Here is a 14,451-nt window from a genome sequence, read left to right as displayed (position 1 = left end):
AAGGGGAATATAGGAATTCAAATGCCGTGCCTCTAAAGGCTGTCTGTCGACCCTGCCAACCACATATCTGTATGAAAGGGGAGAGAGAGAGTCTGGAAGTGAGATGGATTAGAGGTATGGAAGCGTTCCGTCATTGACGGCACCGTCCTCGGGATTGAATTCCTAAACTCTGTACTATTTAAAATACATTTTATTCATCTTATAAAGATGTAGTCAACAAAGCGCCTGTAGCTCAGTGGATAGAGCGTCTGTTTCCTAAGCAGAAAGTCGTAGGTTCGACCCCTACCTGGCGCGAGGCGAAGAAAATATTTATTGTTTTTATTAACCATTATTTTTATTCTTTTTAAAATCATTCGAATAAAAAAGAATTTGTTTTCTCTTTTATTGTACAATTTTTATTCGTTTAAAATCATTCGAACGATTTAATGTTGATTTTTACACTCTATAGATAGTGAGTGAGACCAACATCATCTCATTGTCCGCCATCTTTCATGTTTCTGGAACTGTTGCTGCTTTGGCGCAATAAGATCTCAGTACACATATATATATCATTTCCATAATTGAGAAACTAATTTCAGATTTGATACGGAACTGTTGTTTTACCTAAGCTTCAAGTGAACGCGACTAAAAGTCTGTAAACTAAGCACACTCCAAGAAAAGAGGACATCATCTAAAAGTACCCGAGGAACCGAAACATTTTAGACTACGAAATAAAATGCTGAATCGAAGTAGATGAATTGAGCACACCAACCAACTCCAACAGTTAGGGGGGGAGGGGGGAAAATGGGCCGAAAACTTTATACATCCCAACAAGGAGAGACTTCTGCCAACGAAAAAGGAATGGAGAATTGAGTCCAAAACTCTTCATACACACAGGTATTGATTAATCTGTATGTCCAATAGGGTTTGTTTATTTGCCTTCTTAGATCGTTCCGAGTCACTGTCAATGTATTGAAAGCAAATAGGGGGCAGATTAAAAGAAAGTTCTCAACTTTTTTGCCCTTTCAGCAATCTCTTAAAGACCAGAGCGAACAACTACCTACTCTCAGGTTAAATGCTTCGCTAGCACATCTGGCTTCCGGCATCAACGTTAAGGCCAGCATTTGTATAGATGGGATGAAGAACATGACCATCAATTGGATCAACATGCACCCATTTCCGACCACTAAGCTTGTGGCGTTCAAAGCGAACATGACCTCCTTTTAGCGCAAATAGCGTGTGATCCTTTCCCATTCCGACATAGTCCCCAGGATGGAACCGTGTACCTCGTTGACGAACTATGATGTTGCCAGGAATCACCTTCTGCAATAACATCCAACCAAAAACATAGCATCAGGAGACAACCGAGAATGTAAAGGGAAAAAAGGGAATGAGAAACAAAGGTTTCATTGATTGAACATGTATAGTTCAACTTTGTAACCTCTCCACCAAATTTCTTGACACCTAGATTCTTGGGCCGTGAGTCACGTCCATTCTTTGTGGACCCTGCAGTCTTTTTTGTGGCCCAACGTCGAAAGATCAAACTCAGTCCTCCAGATACCTCTGAATCAAATCCATATACTATTAGATATATCTAAAAGCAGGTTGGCACCTTTGACAAATAAAGGTGATAATATTACCACTAGCACCACTATAGACGGTAACATTTGAAACGAGATCTTTGAGACCAACTCTTCTGAATAAGGTTGATAGAGACATTGTATGTGCTCCTGAAAGAGACCCCAAATGAAACCAAAATCCATTATTTTAATATCCTTTCCATACAAGTAAAATCAACATCCATTATTTAAGTCTGAACTTGCTAATGAATTTCATATCTAGCTCCTGAACCAGGGAAAGACAACAAAAATTTCAAGGATGGCAGTAACACGAGACCAAGCTAACTTGATACCAAAAGAAACATAGATCAGTGCAGCCTTTGAATTCAAAACATGAATAAGCTTAAAACTATGCTGACGGTGAGATAAGAACATACAGAAACTGATTACAACGAGCTGCAAAAGAGGATGATTGAAGGAGAGAAAGCAAGTCCGAAATCTTTATGAAGCTTTCAGAGAACAGAAAAAGAAACGACGAGCTTAAGCAAAGATGCCGAGCAAAATAACCTTGAATAAAACCCATGAAATCACACAAATTCATCCAGAGTATTGTCATATTCGCTTTCCTATCTAGGTCATAAAGTGGGTCACAACCCTGGATGGTAGGATCGGATCCTAAGATAATAAAATCCTACAGTTTATAAAAAAAATTAAGATAACATATACTTATAGTATTTATATATAACATTAGATTTAGTAACTCTCATATATTCTTAAATAATAATTACATTTTATTGAAATGAATGCATAATTTAATAGCAGCGTTGTCAAAGGTGCCAGACTCTAAAAGGTGCCAAGGTTCAGGGGGCTATATTGTCGATCGACAGTCTAAGGTTCAGGGGGCTATATCGTCGATCGATAGTCTCTTGTCGAGAGCCACTAGGAGAGAGACACAAGAGGGTCAAGGGGAAAGAGAGGAAAGTAGCGTCCAGGGAAGGGGCGAGGCACTGCCGCCTGTTGTTGCTGCCATTCATGAGAGTGCAGGCGCCATTGCATTGGGGTTGACCTTGTGCACAAGAGTCGATCATCAACCGCTTTCAATGCAACAAGGAGAGATGGAGAGGAAGATTAGGTCTTCTGTGAAGGTGTTGCACATGCAGGGACATCTCAAGGATTTACTGTTTTATTTGGTTTGATCAAACCAAAGTAGATCAAACCTAGATTCGATCAAATCATTAAAAGATCTGATCAAACCAAGTGACTCAAGCCAAATCTGACCAGATTTGCTGGCCTGCCAAAACCTATTGGGCCTTATTTACTGGGTTCGCTAAACCTATTCCCTGCTATCCACCTCGGGTCCATATCAAATACAGCCGAAACTTATATTGTCTCAAACATCTAACTATTTTCTCTAAGAAAGAATTTGCTTGCTTCTGAAGATCAGCATTTAGAAGATGGATATTATGCCGAGGGTCGGCAACCTTTATTTTTGAAGCAGAGCACCCCACTTCATCACATTGCTAGGTTCATAAAAACATGTTCAGCTTAACATCATAAAATGAAGTTCTCAAATACTCAAGAATCTTCTTAGAAATGCATACATGCAAATGAACAGGAATGTGTTCTTTAACTCAAAGAATGAATCTTCAGGTTCTTTCCGACATTAACATTGTTGCAGAAACGTCTTCATACATATAAAGGGTAGACACTAAGTCCAAGATCCTACAACAGCATCCTCAGAAAAATGGTTTGTCAACCTTAACGTGTGATGCAGGACAGGTTAACATGAGATCTTAGACTGAGTCTAGCTATAAGATTCTGTCTCCACTCTCTCTCTCTCTCCCTGTATATATATAAATATAACAAAATGCATACACATGTACATACAAATATACAAATGTACATAAATACACACACACACACATATGTTTTGAGGATAATTTTGGTCTAGAGTTTTATTTTGATTTATATTGGTGATAAGATCCTTCTGATAAAGCTTGACTGAGAAAAGTATCTAAGAAAAACTAAAGAGCAAATTTTGTTAGATCATGAACTTTTCTAGAAAAGCAAAGCCTTTTCTCATAGTTTTCTTATAGATGGAGGCCTATAAAGTAATTGATGGTTTGTTAAGAACAAGAGGGGCATAAAACTGCTTCTCCTTGATTTTGAGTTGAGGAATACAAGTTAAAAGTCTTGAGAGACCAGTATCTTTTATATGCCTCTTCTCTTCTCTTTTGATCTGTTCCCTCCCTGTTCCCTACCTACTGTATAATTTCTGCGATTATCTTGAGATAGTAATTTATAATAGTCACTATGTTTTATGCATTGGTTACTTTAAAATTTAGCATTGGTTAATTTATCGATCGCAGAACAGAAATTTCCCGAAACAAAATGATTCGAGAGCTATAGTATCAACCGACCAAAACCGAAAGCAAGAGCATCCTTGTTCCTCTTTCGATAGATCTTGGACGGATGTGGCTTAAGAAAGATGGGGGTTAGAGACAAGGAAAGGAGATGAAATAGTACCGATTTGCCTCGCCCGAAAAGTCTGGAGAGCTTGTCGAGCAAAGATTTCCGCCGCCTTGGAAGAGAGGGAGAAGAGAGAAGGGGGTTAACACGGGGAGGAGCGCCGCTGCCCGATCCGACGTGGAGGTGTGGAAATGAAAGCGGCGATGTAAATATACTGATCCGTCGCCACCACACGGCGTTAGACGCTTCCGTCTCCTCGTTTGCGGAGCACCAGCCGTGGCGGTTCCGTGATGCGTTTATAACCGTCCATCAGGTTGCTCGAGCTGCATTTTCTCTTGGATGCTTTGTCTCGGGTCGGATGCGTATCAGATCCACTTAGGAGATCCAAGACGAAGATCCATATCCAATATTTTCGGATCGGATTCGTGTTTGTTATCGGATTTTCTATATATTTTCGGGTGCTAACGTAGGATGAAAGCACCAGGGAGATGGCGGCCGCGATAGGTGGTGGTGTTATCCAAATGCTCGTCTCTCGACACCCTCCGTGGCGGATTCCCTCTCGACCATCTGCTCTCCCATTCGAGGTGGAAGAAGCAGTAGCAGAAGAGGTAGAAGGAGCACTTCGTCCTCTTAAATCCCTTCGTCGAAGCGCGCTTCTGCTGTTCGCCCTCCCCGCTCTCGTCCCCGCCCCTTCCGCGGCCACCGCCCTATCCATCGGCATTCGTGCGCATCTCTTTCCTCCTCCCTTGGCACAAGCCCCGGGTTAGATGTTCCTAATTCGAGCTTCCATTGTTTCATCTTTTGTGTACAATCCGAAGCTGGGCCAAAGGAGTGGCTAAAAGAACAGAAGAAGAAGTCCGCAAAGTTCGTTCTTGCTCCAATCGAAGCCTCGCGGAACACCCTCCGCTCCGCCGTCGACCTGCTGAATGGTTTATTCTTTTCTATCAAGTTTGATCTTTTCTAGTCTGTTTGTGATGTTTGATTGTTGATGGCAGCACCGGATTCGCAATCGACAGCGGTGAATTCTGAGGAGATGAGGCGGCTGCTGAACTTGGCCTCGAGGGATTGCGTGCCACTGCAAAGGAGCTCGCTTGTGCAACTTCAGTCACAAACAGGCGTGGAGGTTTGCGTAACTGTTGCTTTCTTCCTTTTTTGTTTGGAAAGTTGTTGTAAAAGAAAAAAAAAAGTCATGATTTTGAAATCTTAAAGATGGCTAAACTCATTCATTTATGAGTAAAGGAAACAGTGAATTAATTAGACATTTTTTCCATGCAGGTTTGCACTTTCCGGTTGATTGTAAAGAATGCTGCCTCTTTGCTTGATAAGAACAATCCGGTCAAGTTGGAGGCGGAAGTTGCTCTTGATGATCTAATAAGGTATCTACTTTTGGTGGTTAGAATGGTGGTTCAGTAATTGTATCTTGCATTTACAGTCAAGCTGTTTTACATCTAAAAGGATCAAACAGTCAAGCTGTTTTACATCTAGAAGGATCAAGGATCTTGACCTTGTGCTGGATTTAAATGCATTGGGTAAGAAGTTGTGTCACTTAGCTACTGAGTTTGTGTGGTCTGTAGTGAAGGCCAGAATACTAGAAAAGCAAAAGATATGATATTGTTACCAACAAGCTTTGTACCACATTTGCTGTTGAATTATTGTGATTCCCATCAGTTATTTACTTTCATAACTATAATATAAAGAGTCTGTCTCACAGAGGAATATTTTGTAGGTCATTTGGTCCCTTAAACTTATTTTCCTGTAGAAGTTTCCGCATTATATTCTGGTCAACATGCTTTTTACTTGATTTTCTGTTTAAGTTGTGTTAAAATTGATGCTCACTTGTGCCAACTCTAAACTCATTGCAAATTTTCTGAGCTATTATTATGATATAAGATCATACAAATGTCAAACTGTTGCAATTTGTTTACATATATGTTATGGCTTTTGTTTTAAGTGGTTACTATTGGCTCAAATATAAGAAATTTTGATCATGTCCACATCAACCTTTTTGCGTATGGAACTAGGATCGCTCTTTCCTCCTCAACATTCTCATTATGCATTATTAGTAGTCATCTAATGTTTCAGCAAACGCCCTTGCTTGAAATTGATGCAACTATCTGTTTTGCTTCATCATAACTCCGACTGGAGTGCAGTGCTTTCTAGTTTTGACAAGTTTATGTAACCATATTATACTAAGCAGAATTACATTTTCATGATGATGAAATATCATTATCAATGCAGATCATTTTCCTTGCTTGGTGATGTTATCATTGATGGCAACTTTCAGGTCGAAGCAGATAGGTATGTTATCTTCGTCGAGGCTTATGAAAAAGACAGCATTGAGACACAAAAATTTTCTTTTTATGGAATTGACTATTGATTTTTTGTCTCATGCTACTGATTTTCTTCTTGAATGAAGGATTTTAAATTATGTTGCTAGTGTGTGTCTTGCTGCTGGCATAGCTGACTGAATATTTAGGAAGATTTAATCTGTATTGTCTATGTCAAGCTGATATGATATGCAAGTGTTTTGGTTTTTCCTGACTTTTACTTTTGTTTCTCATCTGTATCATACTACTAGTTTCTTCTTACATAGGACATGAAAATTGATAATTGACTTGTGGTTTGTTGCTTGCTTGGCTGACTGAATAAGTTCGGAAGAACTACTTTGTATTGATCTTTCCTGTGTGTTGCAGAGAAAAGGTGAAAGATGGGCTGGTCAAAACAATTTCCTCACTCGATAAATTTGAGCAGGGCATAAAGGAATGCTTAGGTGTTTGATCATTGCATCATCAAGGAGAATCTTTGATGATTTGAGTGCTATCTCATTCTTCAAAATAACTTGGACAAATGTCACGGTGGTCGCTGCAGCGAAACAATTGTTCCAGCAACTCCAACTCTGAATTCTCCACTGCACAAGTCCAAAGTACTCTACTCATTTTCTTGTTTATTTTCTTTTGATTTGATAATCGTTTTGGTTCCGTGGTACAATATACATATATGTATTGTACATTGTGTTTAATAATTTTTTTTTATCCTTTTTGTGATGAATGAATGAATATTTATGACTTATGTGATATTCCTTGCAAAAAGTAGTATCAAGAAGATCGACTTAGCATTTGTAGCTCAAAGTAACCATTTAAATTATTTGGCTTTGTACATTGCATCTTCAGAATTATAAGATGATCTTGCTTCTGTTTATGTTGAAGTGCCTTTCCTAGCAAGTAGTTTGCATGATTGCCCTAATATTTCTAAGTTTCTATAGCGACATGCCTTGGTAATGATCCATCCACTTAGCTGACATAACAGGTGAAGTTTCACTTATCAAATTGAAATAAGTTCCAAGAAGGGCAAATTCTCCATACTCCATTTTAGAGAATTAAATTCCATCATATGAGTAATTTAACTGGTCAAAGAATGATAAGGAATGCATTTATTCAAATCGAGGTTTATCGTCTTGATCCCTGACCTAACAGATATGTAACGAAGATCATCAACTATGAATCAACACGACTTGATTCTATCCTGAAGATGCAAAGTCATCCAAATGACTCTCGCAGCGATCGAGCGAGGGGGTTGCTATTGGGGACGTGTTAGCCGAGGTGGACTTTAGGTATCCGAGATGGCTTGGAGGTTAGGCCGAGGTAGGTTCTAATCTCCTCGCGGATCTTTAGGGCATGTCGAGGCATGCTTTGACTTTGTTGAGAACCCTATACAAGAGGTTAATGTCGGGAGGATTTTTCAACCCGATCTCTCCAATCTTGGATGATAAAGTTACTATCCGTGAAGTAATGAAAGTAGGGGGTTTAGGGGGTCCGGTCCCTGTTTAGACATTAGAGATCGATTTTTTATACTTGCGAAGCTGACGGGAGTGGATTACAACCGGTAAGGATTGCTTGTCTATCCTACGATGTGGTTGAGCAGGCGATTGAGCTGTACACTTTCTGCGACGCGAGTCAGCCTATTCGGGCTCTTGTAGCGCGGCATCGATCGGTGCAGTCCTATGCGGCATGGAATTGACGAAGTACAACCGAAAGAACGTCGCCTGCTGTCTCAATCCTTTTCTGCATCAAACGAGAGTCGAGCTCTCTTCCACACTTACTCCATGGTGGCTGCTAGCTGACAACATATTTGCTATCGAGAGAGAAGAATAAAATCTATTCTGGAGGGTTTAGATTGTCTCGTTTATTCCTAAATCTCTGGAGGTCAAATGCCTACGCTGAAATCGAATGATCAAAAATTCAATCCCAAGAAGGATAAATTTCATGATAGTTGATGGTGGGTTGAATATTTTTGAAGTACTCGAGGGTGGTTGACATCATATGGTAAAACACTTGAGGAAGAAGAAAGGAGATCTATCATGATTGCTACACCTTTTATGTATAGAAGACATCATTTGGTATAAATGAATGTGTGTTTTTTTGGAAATCACCCATATAAGCTCGATATAAATGCTTCTGTTCCACGCTTTCCATCTCATCCTTTCTTCCACCAAACACCAAAAACAATACTCTTATCAGAAAACTAATAAGAAAAAGAGGACGACCTCTCACCAGCTTCGGTCCCATGTCCACCCACCAATGTAGCAGTCAAAATCTCTCCTTTTCCCTCACCTTCTACCATCACCGTAACACCGACACGAGCATCTGACTCTTGCTTACTGCAGTGGCAATAAAAATCTCTTATTTTGTCAGGAAAACAGTTCTTCCTTCTGGTCGCAGAAGACCCAGACGTTTCTGCTCTCTCTCTTTCCCCCTCCGGGCACTGAAAAGACACTCACCAGCTATTGGTTGGTAGTTGTGCCGTCGAGCCGCCAGTTTTCTCTTTTATTTCCTGTTCGATGGGTTTCTTTGCTCAGATCTTTGGGCTTCGGAGCTCGATGTTATAGCTAATTGGTGGCTGTCGGAGGTCAATGGCGAGCGCTCGATTGGGGCGGAGCATAAAGCGAGCACCTTTGGGCTTCGGCACTAAGGTGTCGCTGGTGTTTTTCTTGGGTCTGGCTTTTGTTGTCACCTGGTGGACCTTCTCCTCCCCTTCCGCCTCTGCTGTCTCCTCCCAAAGGAGCAGCTTTGACGACATCGAAGCACTACCGGCCACTCCGGCGCCGAGGAAAGGGAAGGAGCAGAGCAGGAAGAAGGCCCATCAGAAGAAGCCTCCCGATTCGCTGCCCAAAAATGAAAACTCGAAGAGAACTGCAGTTGGATCTAAAAACGATAAAAAGGAGAAGGAGAAGAAGAAGGGAGGAGGAGGAGAGATCGAGCAGGTGGCGGCGGCGATGAACGAGACGAGCAAGCCAGAAGGGCAGCAAGACGAGGAGGAAAGCGAGGAGAAGGTTGATGTGGAGGGCTTGGAGGAGGTCACCGATAGCGAGAATGCAACCGACGAAGACATGGAAGAGGGTGTTGATGCGAATGCCGAAGACGATGCCGGTGAAGATAATTTGAAGAATAGGAGCAAGAAGAAGAAAAAGTTGGGACCTTTGTTTGATCCAAAGGCGCGATATACCTGGAAGCTTTGCAGTGGAAAGACCGGGCATAACTACATTCCCTGTGTGGATATGGAAGGCGGCCACCGACACCATGAGAGGAGTTGCCCTCGGACTCCAATTACGTGTTTGGTGTCTCTTCCTAAAGAGTATAAACCTCCGGAGGCATGGCCCGAGAGGGAGTCAAAGGTGAGCGCTTCTTGTTCCTTATTATCTGATTTGTTCCGGCAAAATTTGATGTAAGTTGTAGCTGTAGATATGGTTCAAAAATTTGGCTCACCCAAAACTATCAGAAGCCATCAAAACTCAAAGTTGGTTGAATCTCTCTGGCGACTATCTTTTCATTCCTTCGGAGGAATCTGAGTTCAAAGGAGGTGCTCAACACTATGTCAGTTCAATTGAAGAGGTAACTGAACTCAACTTTTGCCTTCTTGTATGTCATAGTGAATGCGCTATCATCCAAATCACATTATCAACTCTACAATGCTAATAGTTTTTTGCCATTGTGGTTTGTAAAAATTTCGTTCTTGTATATGTATCAAAGGATATTGGAATTAGCTTTGGAACAAAACCTATAATTTAGAGTAGTAAATGAATGTTCAAATCTAAATAGGAGATTCTATAATATTTTTTGCTTTATTTTATTTTGTTGTTTGAGTGTTGAAGGAATCAGCATGGTGGATTCCTAAATGTATGACACTGGACGAAAATTGTAGCTTGAGTGATTCATTCAGAGCCTAGATATTCTTATAACCTCTGCCTGTGGTTCATCACTTATATATGAATTGAAGTTTAGATCCTATCTTCCTCTCCCATATTCTTATTTAAGGTAGTTCCATTGGTTTGTCTCATTTCGATTTTGCTAATTCTCTCACTTAAGGATATAATATTTGCATTCTTTTTCATGTATTTTGCAGCATGGATCTTGCTTGTCTTGGTTCACACGTTACGGGATTAACCACCTAGTATCTCTAAAAGACAAACTTTTCATGTTTAATACAATATGTTTCTTTCCTTATTTTAGATGGTTCCGGACATTGAATGGGGTAAGAACATTCGTGTAGTACTGGACATTGGGTGTACAGGTGCTGGTTTTGGAGCTGTTCTTCTGAAGAAGGACGTGGCAACATTATCGCTGGGTCTAATGAGTGATCAAACAGATATGGCCCAACTTGCCCTGGAACGGGGTATCCCTGCAGTGGTAGGGAATTTGAGATCAAGAAGGCTTCCTTTTCCAAGTAGTGTTTTTGATGCTATCCACTGTGGTGAATGTGGCATACCATGGCATTCTAATGGTTTGTATACATAGTGTATGCATTTCTAAAATCAGCAAAATTTGTCACTTTCGTTGGGCATGCATTCAAACATTACTTGTGTGTCCTGTAGGCGGTAGGCTTCTTCTTGAGATAAACAGAGTTCTACGCCCTGGAGGATACTTCATCACGTCAACCAAACATGGAGATATTGATGCTGAAGAAGGTGCCATATATTGATCAATCTATTCCTTCCTAAAATCTTCATATTCCCTGAGAATAATAATGGAAATAGAAGGGTCAGACTTTTGTGTTGCCAGAGTAAATTTCTTATCAACACGAGGACCACAACATAGTTTTTTGTCTTCTCTGAAAACAACTCCATGATTAAATCTCTTTGAGGGCTAGTGCAGTATACACCACTATACAATAGTCAAATTTTTATCAGGTGTATGATCTAGTTTGGTATTTTCATGGTGAAATGTGATGAGCAGACATTGGCTAATTCATCTTAAGGAAACAATATTACCCTTGTTAGGTTCCATTGGTCCTAAATTGTAAAATCTGAAATTGAAATTGTCACCTAGTTTTATGATCGATCATTAATGAAATTAAGATTCATTTAGTTATAAACTGAGTATCTTTTTTCAATTGAGAATGATAATTTGCACTTGCAACTGCAAGAGATTGGCATGATAGTCTACACTTGATCTCAATCAAACATAGAGAAAATAGAAGTTCTTGATGTTTGGAAATATGAGAGTGATTAGTTATATGGCTAAAAGATTTAGGGTTAGATATATGTCAGTTGGCCCATTCCCAACAAAGTAGTATTGAAACCCAGGGGTTAATTTGGCCTGGATTTTGTGAATGAGACTTCCATGGATTTGTCGGCTTAAATTTGGTTGAGTCAAGGTATGTGATTGGTTTTGTGTGCAATGTTACCATCACAAGATGGCTTGTGTCCCAAGTGGTTACTCCAAGCCAGTAAGCTGGTGTCTGATTCTCTATAACATGGACTCATTTCAGTCACTTGATGTGGAAACTATTTGACTTCCAAGGCTGTGTGATTGATTTGATAGCATCCTGTGCATGGCTTAATGGGGATCTGCATAGCTTACTCATGAATTAATGTTTGGACTGACATGAGTGATTAGTTGATGTAGAACAAAGTAGAGGGAAGACAGAAGTCGAGAGAAAGCAAGAGAGCAAGATAGCAAGAGAAGAGTGTCAGAGACTAGGAGAGAGAAGATGCAAGCATTTTTTTAATTCAAATTTGAAATGTTTGATCCATTGAAAAGCTCCACTATTTGTAGGGGTTTAAGAGCCTTTGGTACAATAAATGAAGGCAATGATTCTCAAGAGTAATCTCTTAGAGAATTACTATGACTTCTAGGATAACTAAATAGTAAATGAGTGCATGTAATAGAAAACGAGTCCTTATAAAAACCAAGAGACTTTTCAATTCTTAACACAACTCTTATAAATTCTAGGCCAATTAATTGATGATTTTTTTTTGTTGATTTCTTTGTCTAGAATAATTTTTTCTAAAATCCTTTGTAAAACTAAATGGTTCTCCATCATTAGTTCAATGTGGTTAAGAATTAAATTTGAGCTATCTTTCTTGGTCTCTTGCTTGTTTTCTTGAGCTTTTAAGTTCTATGGACATCCATCATATTGGTACTCCAATGGTTTGTTGCTGCCTTGTATGGAAATTTCTCCCTATCACCGAGATGTTTATTTAAATAAAAACATCTCTATGGCCTTATGCCAGTCTATTTTCTTGTGTGCTGATTTTATCGTTGCTTGTGTATCATCTGCTAGTGGAGGTTCATTTTGTTATTCTTAAATTGAGCAAACTCTGGAATTGTTTTTTAATAGCGAATAACCAGGTTGTCTCTTAAGCATCTATTATTTGAATATGCTTTAACTGACTGATGGTATAAGCAAGTAAAGCAACTATCTTTGATATCTCTGTTGATGTTATCTTTCAAGACTGATTTTTAAACTACTATGTTTGGCTTTAACATCGTGCTGTGTGTATTTTTGTTTTTTTTTTTCCATTCAGGCATGACAGCATTGTTGTCATCAGTCTGTTGGAATATTCTAGCACACAAAGCTGATGAAGTCAGTGAAACAAATATCAGAATATATCAGAGGCCAACATCAAATGATGTATATGAGATAAGAGCAACAAAAGAACCTCCTTTCTGCAGGGAAAATGAAAACCAAGATGCTGCTTGGTAAGCTTGGAATCATTTTCTTCTATCATAAATTTTCTTATTAATACTTTTCTGAAAATTTGTAGATTTGAATTTCAAGTTTCTTGGAATGCACCTTTATTATCATTCCACCTACAGGTACACTCCTGTAAAAGCATGTCTTCACAAAGTTGCAGCAGCTATCGAACAACGTGGAACTGACTGGCCTGAGGAATGGCCCAAGAGACTTGAAACTTTTCCAGAATGGTTAGCTGATTCAGAGGATAAGTTGACTAAAGATCATGAGCACTGGAAAGCTATAATTGACAAATCTTATCTTGCTGGGCTGGGAATTGATTGGTCAAATATTCGGAATGTAATGGACATGAAAGCAATATACGGAGGGTATGTAAGACTTTCTCAAACTAAAAACTTTCTTGGTGCTCTGATTTGTTTCTTTCATTATTTCCATGTCATAAAAATTCAGTTCAGTCAGTGTGGATTTCATGAAGTTTGACCACTTGCATTTAGTTCTTGATGCTCCATTAAGACAAGGCAATACAACATATGGACATGCAGATTTGCTGCTGCTCTAGCATCTCAGAAGGTCTGGGTGATGAATGTAGTTCCTGTTCATGCTCCAAATACTCTCCCCATCATTTTCGAGCGTGGGCTTCTTGGTATCTATCATGATTGGTGTGAACCATTTAGCACGTATCCAAGATCCTATGATCTTTTGCATGCTGATCATCTATTCTCACGTCTAAAGAACAGGTAAAAATTTTCAGTAGCTGGGCAATATGTGCTTTCTTTCTTGATGTGAATTCTTACAACTTATCTGCCTGTAAAATGTCTACTTGCTGTCCAAAATCAGTAGTATGTGATGTCAAGCATAACGTAGCTATTAAGATTTAAGGTAATATTTTTTGTCATGTTGGCCAGATCTGAGATGTTTCTTCTAAAGTTAAAGCTCGATTCAGTTGATTCCAAGTATATCCGGAATGCAATTTGAAAGTTTATATAGCAATTTTGCTTTGATGCAGGTGTAAGCAGCCTATTGTTATCGTGGTTGAGATGGACCGGATACTAAGGCCAGGCGGTTGGGTCATCATCCGTGATAAGTTGGAGATATTGAACCCTCTAGAGACAATTTTGAGATCACTTCACTGGGATATCAGAATGACATATGGCAAAGACAAGGAAGGTCTGCTATGTGCACAGAAAACAACATGGAGACTATAAGATGATATCCTTTACCTTGTGATTCTCAAGTCAAAGATACTCTATTTTGGAGGAGACACAGGCCTTCTGTTTCCAGATGTTTATTCATTGTCTTTACATGAGGTACAAGTACAACCTTGGTCCTTCGTTGTCGATCACGGAACATTTTGGTGCCTATGATAGGCTTATTTGTATTCTTTGGAATGCATAATATCTATTATAGTTTTTTCTTCTGATCATTCTATTTGGACTGAAATTAAAATTTTCTCAAGCAAGATTTTCTTTCA

At 39.5% G+C, this 14,451-nt stretch overlaps 3 protein-coding genes and 1 non-coding gene across 5 annotated transcripts; 3 read left to right on the top strand and 1 right to left on the bottom strand.

Moving 5' to 3' along the window:
- Positions 1-221: 221 nt before the first annotated feature.
- On the top strand, positions 222-294 carry TRNAR-CCU (transfer RNA arginine (anticodon CCU)). The gene has a single exon. It is a non-coding gene; the product is annotated as a tRNA-Arg (tRNA).
- A 554-nt stretch (positions 295-848) lies between these two features.
- LOC103987052 (uncharacterized) lies at positions 849-4,269 on the bottom strand. Its single transcript, XM_009405238.3, has 4 exons — positions 4,065-4,269; positions 1,620-1,709; positions 1,421-1,542; positions 849-1,302 (listed from the first exon to the last, which is right to left on the bottom strand). Exons 2-4 carry the CDS (start codon positions 1,696-1,698, stop codon positions 1,063-1,065), a joined length of 441 nt encoding a protein of 146 aa, XP_009403513.2. The 5' UTR covers positions 1,699-1,709; positions 4,065-4,269; the 3' UTR covers positions 849-1,062.
- Positions 4,270-4,491: 222 nt separating this feature from the next.
- On the top strand, positions 4,492-7,081 carry LOC135614413 (uncharacterized). 2 transcript variants are annotated; one of them, XM_065111772.1, is made up of 6 exons: positions 4,492-4,730; positions 4,826-4,936; positions 5,024-5,130; positions 5,283-5,383; positions 6,246-6,305; positions 6,701-7,081. In XM_065111772.1, the coding sequence occupies exons 1-6, from the start codon at positions 4,496-4,498 to the stop codon at positions 6,783-6,785; spliced, it is 699 nt and encodes a 232-aa protein (XP_064967844.1). In that variant the 5' UTR covers positions 4,492-4,495; the 3' UTR covers positions 6,786-7,081. The 2 variants fall into 2 exon arrangements, with proteins under 2 accessions (XP_064967844.1, XP_064967843.1); XM_065111771.1 differs by having other exon boundaries at positions 5,003-5,130.
- Positions 7,082-8,551: 1,470 nt separating this feature from the next.
- On the top strand, positions 8,552-14,451 carry LOC135582025 (probable methyltransferase PMT28). Its single transcript, XM_065111770.1, has 8 exons — positions 8,552-9,678; positions 9,746-9,895; positions 10,514-10,784; positions 10,876-10,968; positions 12,811-12,985; positions 13,103-13,348; positions 13,523-13,717; positions 13,987-14,451. Exons 1-8 carry the CDS (start codon positions 8,917-8,919, stop codon positions 14,183-14,185), a joined length of 2,091 nt encoding a protein of 696 aa, XP_064967842.1. The 5' UTR covers positions 8,552-8,916; the 3' UTR covers positions 14,186-14,451.

The sequence above is a fragment of the Musa acuminata genome, chromosome BXJ2-6 (genome assembly GCF_036884655.1).
Source record: "Musa acuminata AAA Group cultivar baxijiao chromosome BXJ2-6, Cavendish_Baxijiao_AAA, whole genome shotgun sequence".
NCBI lineage: Eukaryota > Viridiplantae > Streptophyta > Magnoliopsida > Zingiberales > Musaceae > Musa > Musa acuminata.
This window is presented reverse-complemented; position numbering and strand designations above follow the sequence as displayed.

What these genes read in the sequence shown, in the direction of transcription:
- LOC135582025 (XM_065111770.1), top strand. Translation starts at nt 8,917, where the DNA reads ATGGCGAGCGCTCGATTGGGGCGGAGCATAAAGCGAGCACCTTTGGGC. An exon ending in AGATATTGATGCTGAAGAAG is followed by an intron (nt 10,969 to 12,810) that starts GTGCCATATATT and finishes TTTTCCATTCAG; the next exon opens with GCATGACAGCATTGTTGTCA. An exon ending in GAAAACCAAGATGCTGCTTG is followed by an intron (nt 12,986 to 13,102) that starts GTAAGCTTGGAA and finishes TTCCACCTACAG; the next exon opens with GTACACTCCTGTAAAAGCAT.
- LOC135614413 (XM_065111771.1), top strand. Translation starts at nt 4,496, where the DNA reads ATGGCGGCCGCGATAGGTGGTGGTGTTATCCAAATGCTCGTCTCTCGA. An exon ending in CGCCGTCGACCTGCTGAATG is followed by an intron (nt 4,937 to 5,002) that starts GTTTATTCTTTT and finishes TGTTGATGGCAG; the next exon opens with CACCGGATTCGCAATCGACA. An exon ending in TTTCAGGTCGAAGCAGATAG is followed by an intron (nt 6,306 to 6,700) that starts GTATGTTATCTT and finishes TGTGTGTTGCAG; the next exon opens with AGAAAAGGTGAAAGATGGGC.
- LOC103987052 (XM_009405238.3), bottom strand. Translation starts at nt 1,698, where the DNA reads ATGTCTCTATCAACCTTATTCAGAAGAGTTGGTCTCAAAGATCTCGTT. An exon ending in CGTCTATAGTGGTGCTAGTG is followed by an intron (nt 1,543 to 1,619) that starts GTAATATTATCA and finishes GATTTGATTCAG; the next exon opens with AGGTATCTGGAGGACTGAGT. An exon ending in TCAAGAAATTTGGTGGAGAG is followed by an intron (nt 1,303 to 1,420) that starts GTTACAAAGTTG and finishes ATGTTATTGCAG; the next exon opens with AAGGTGATTCCTGGCAACAT.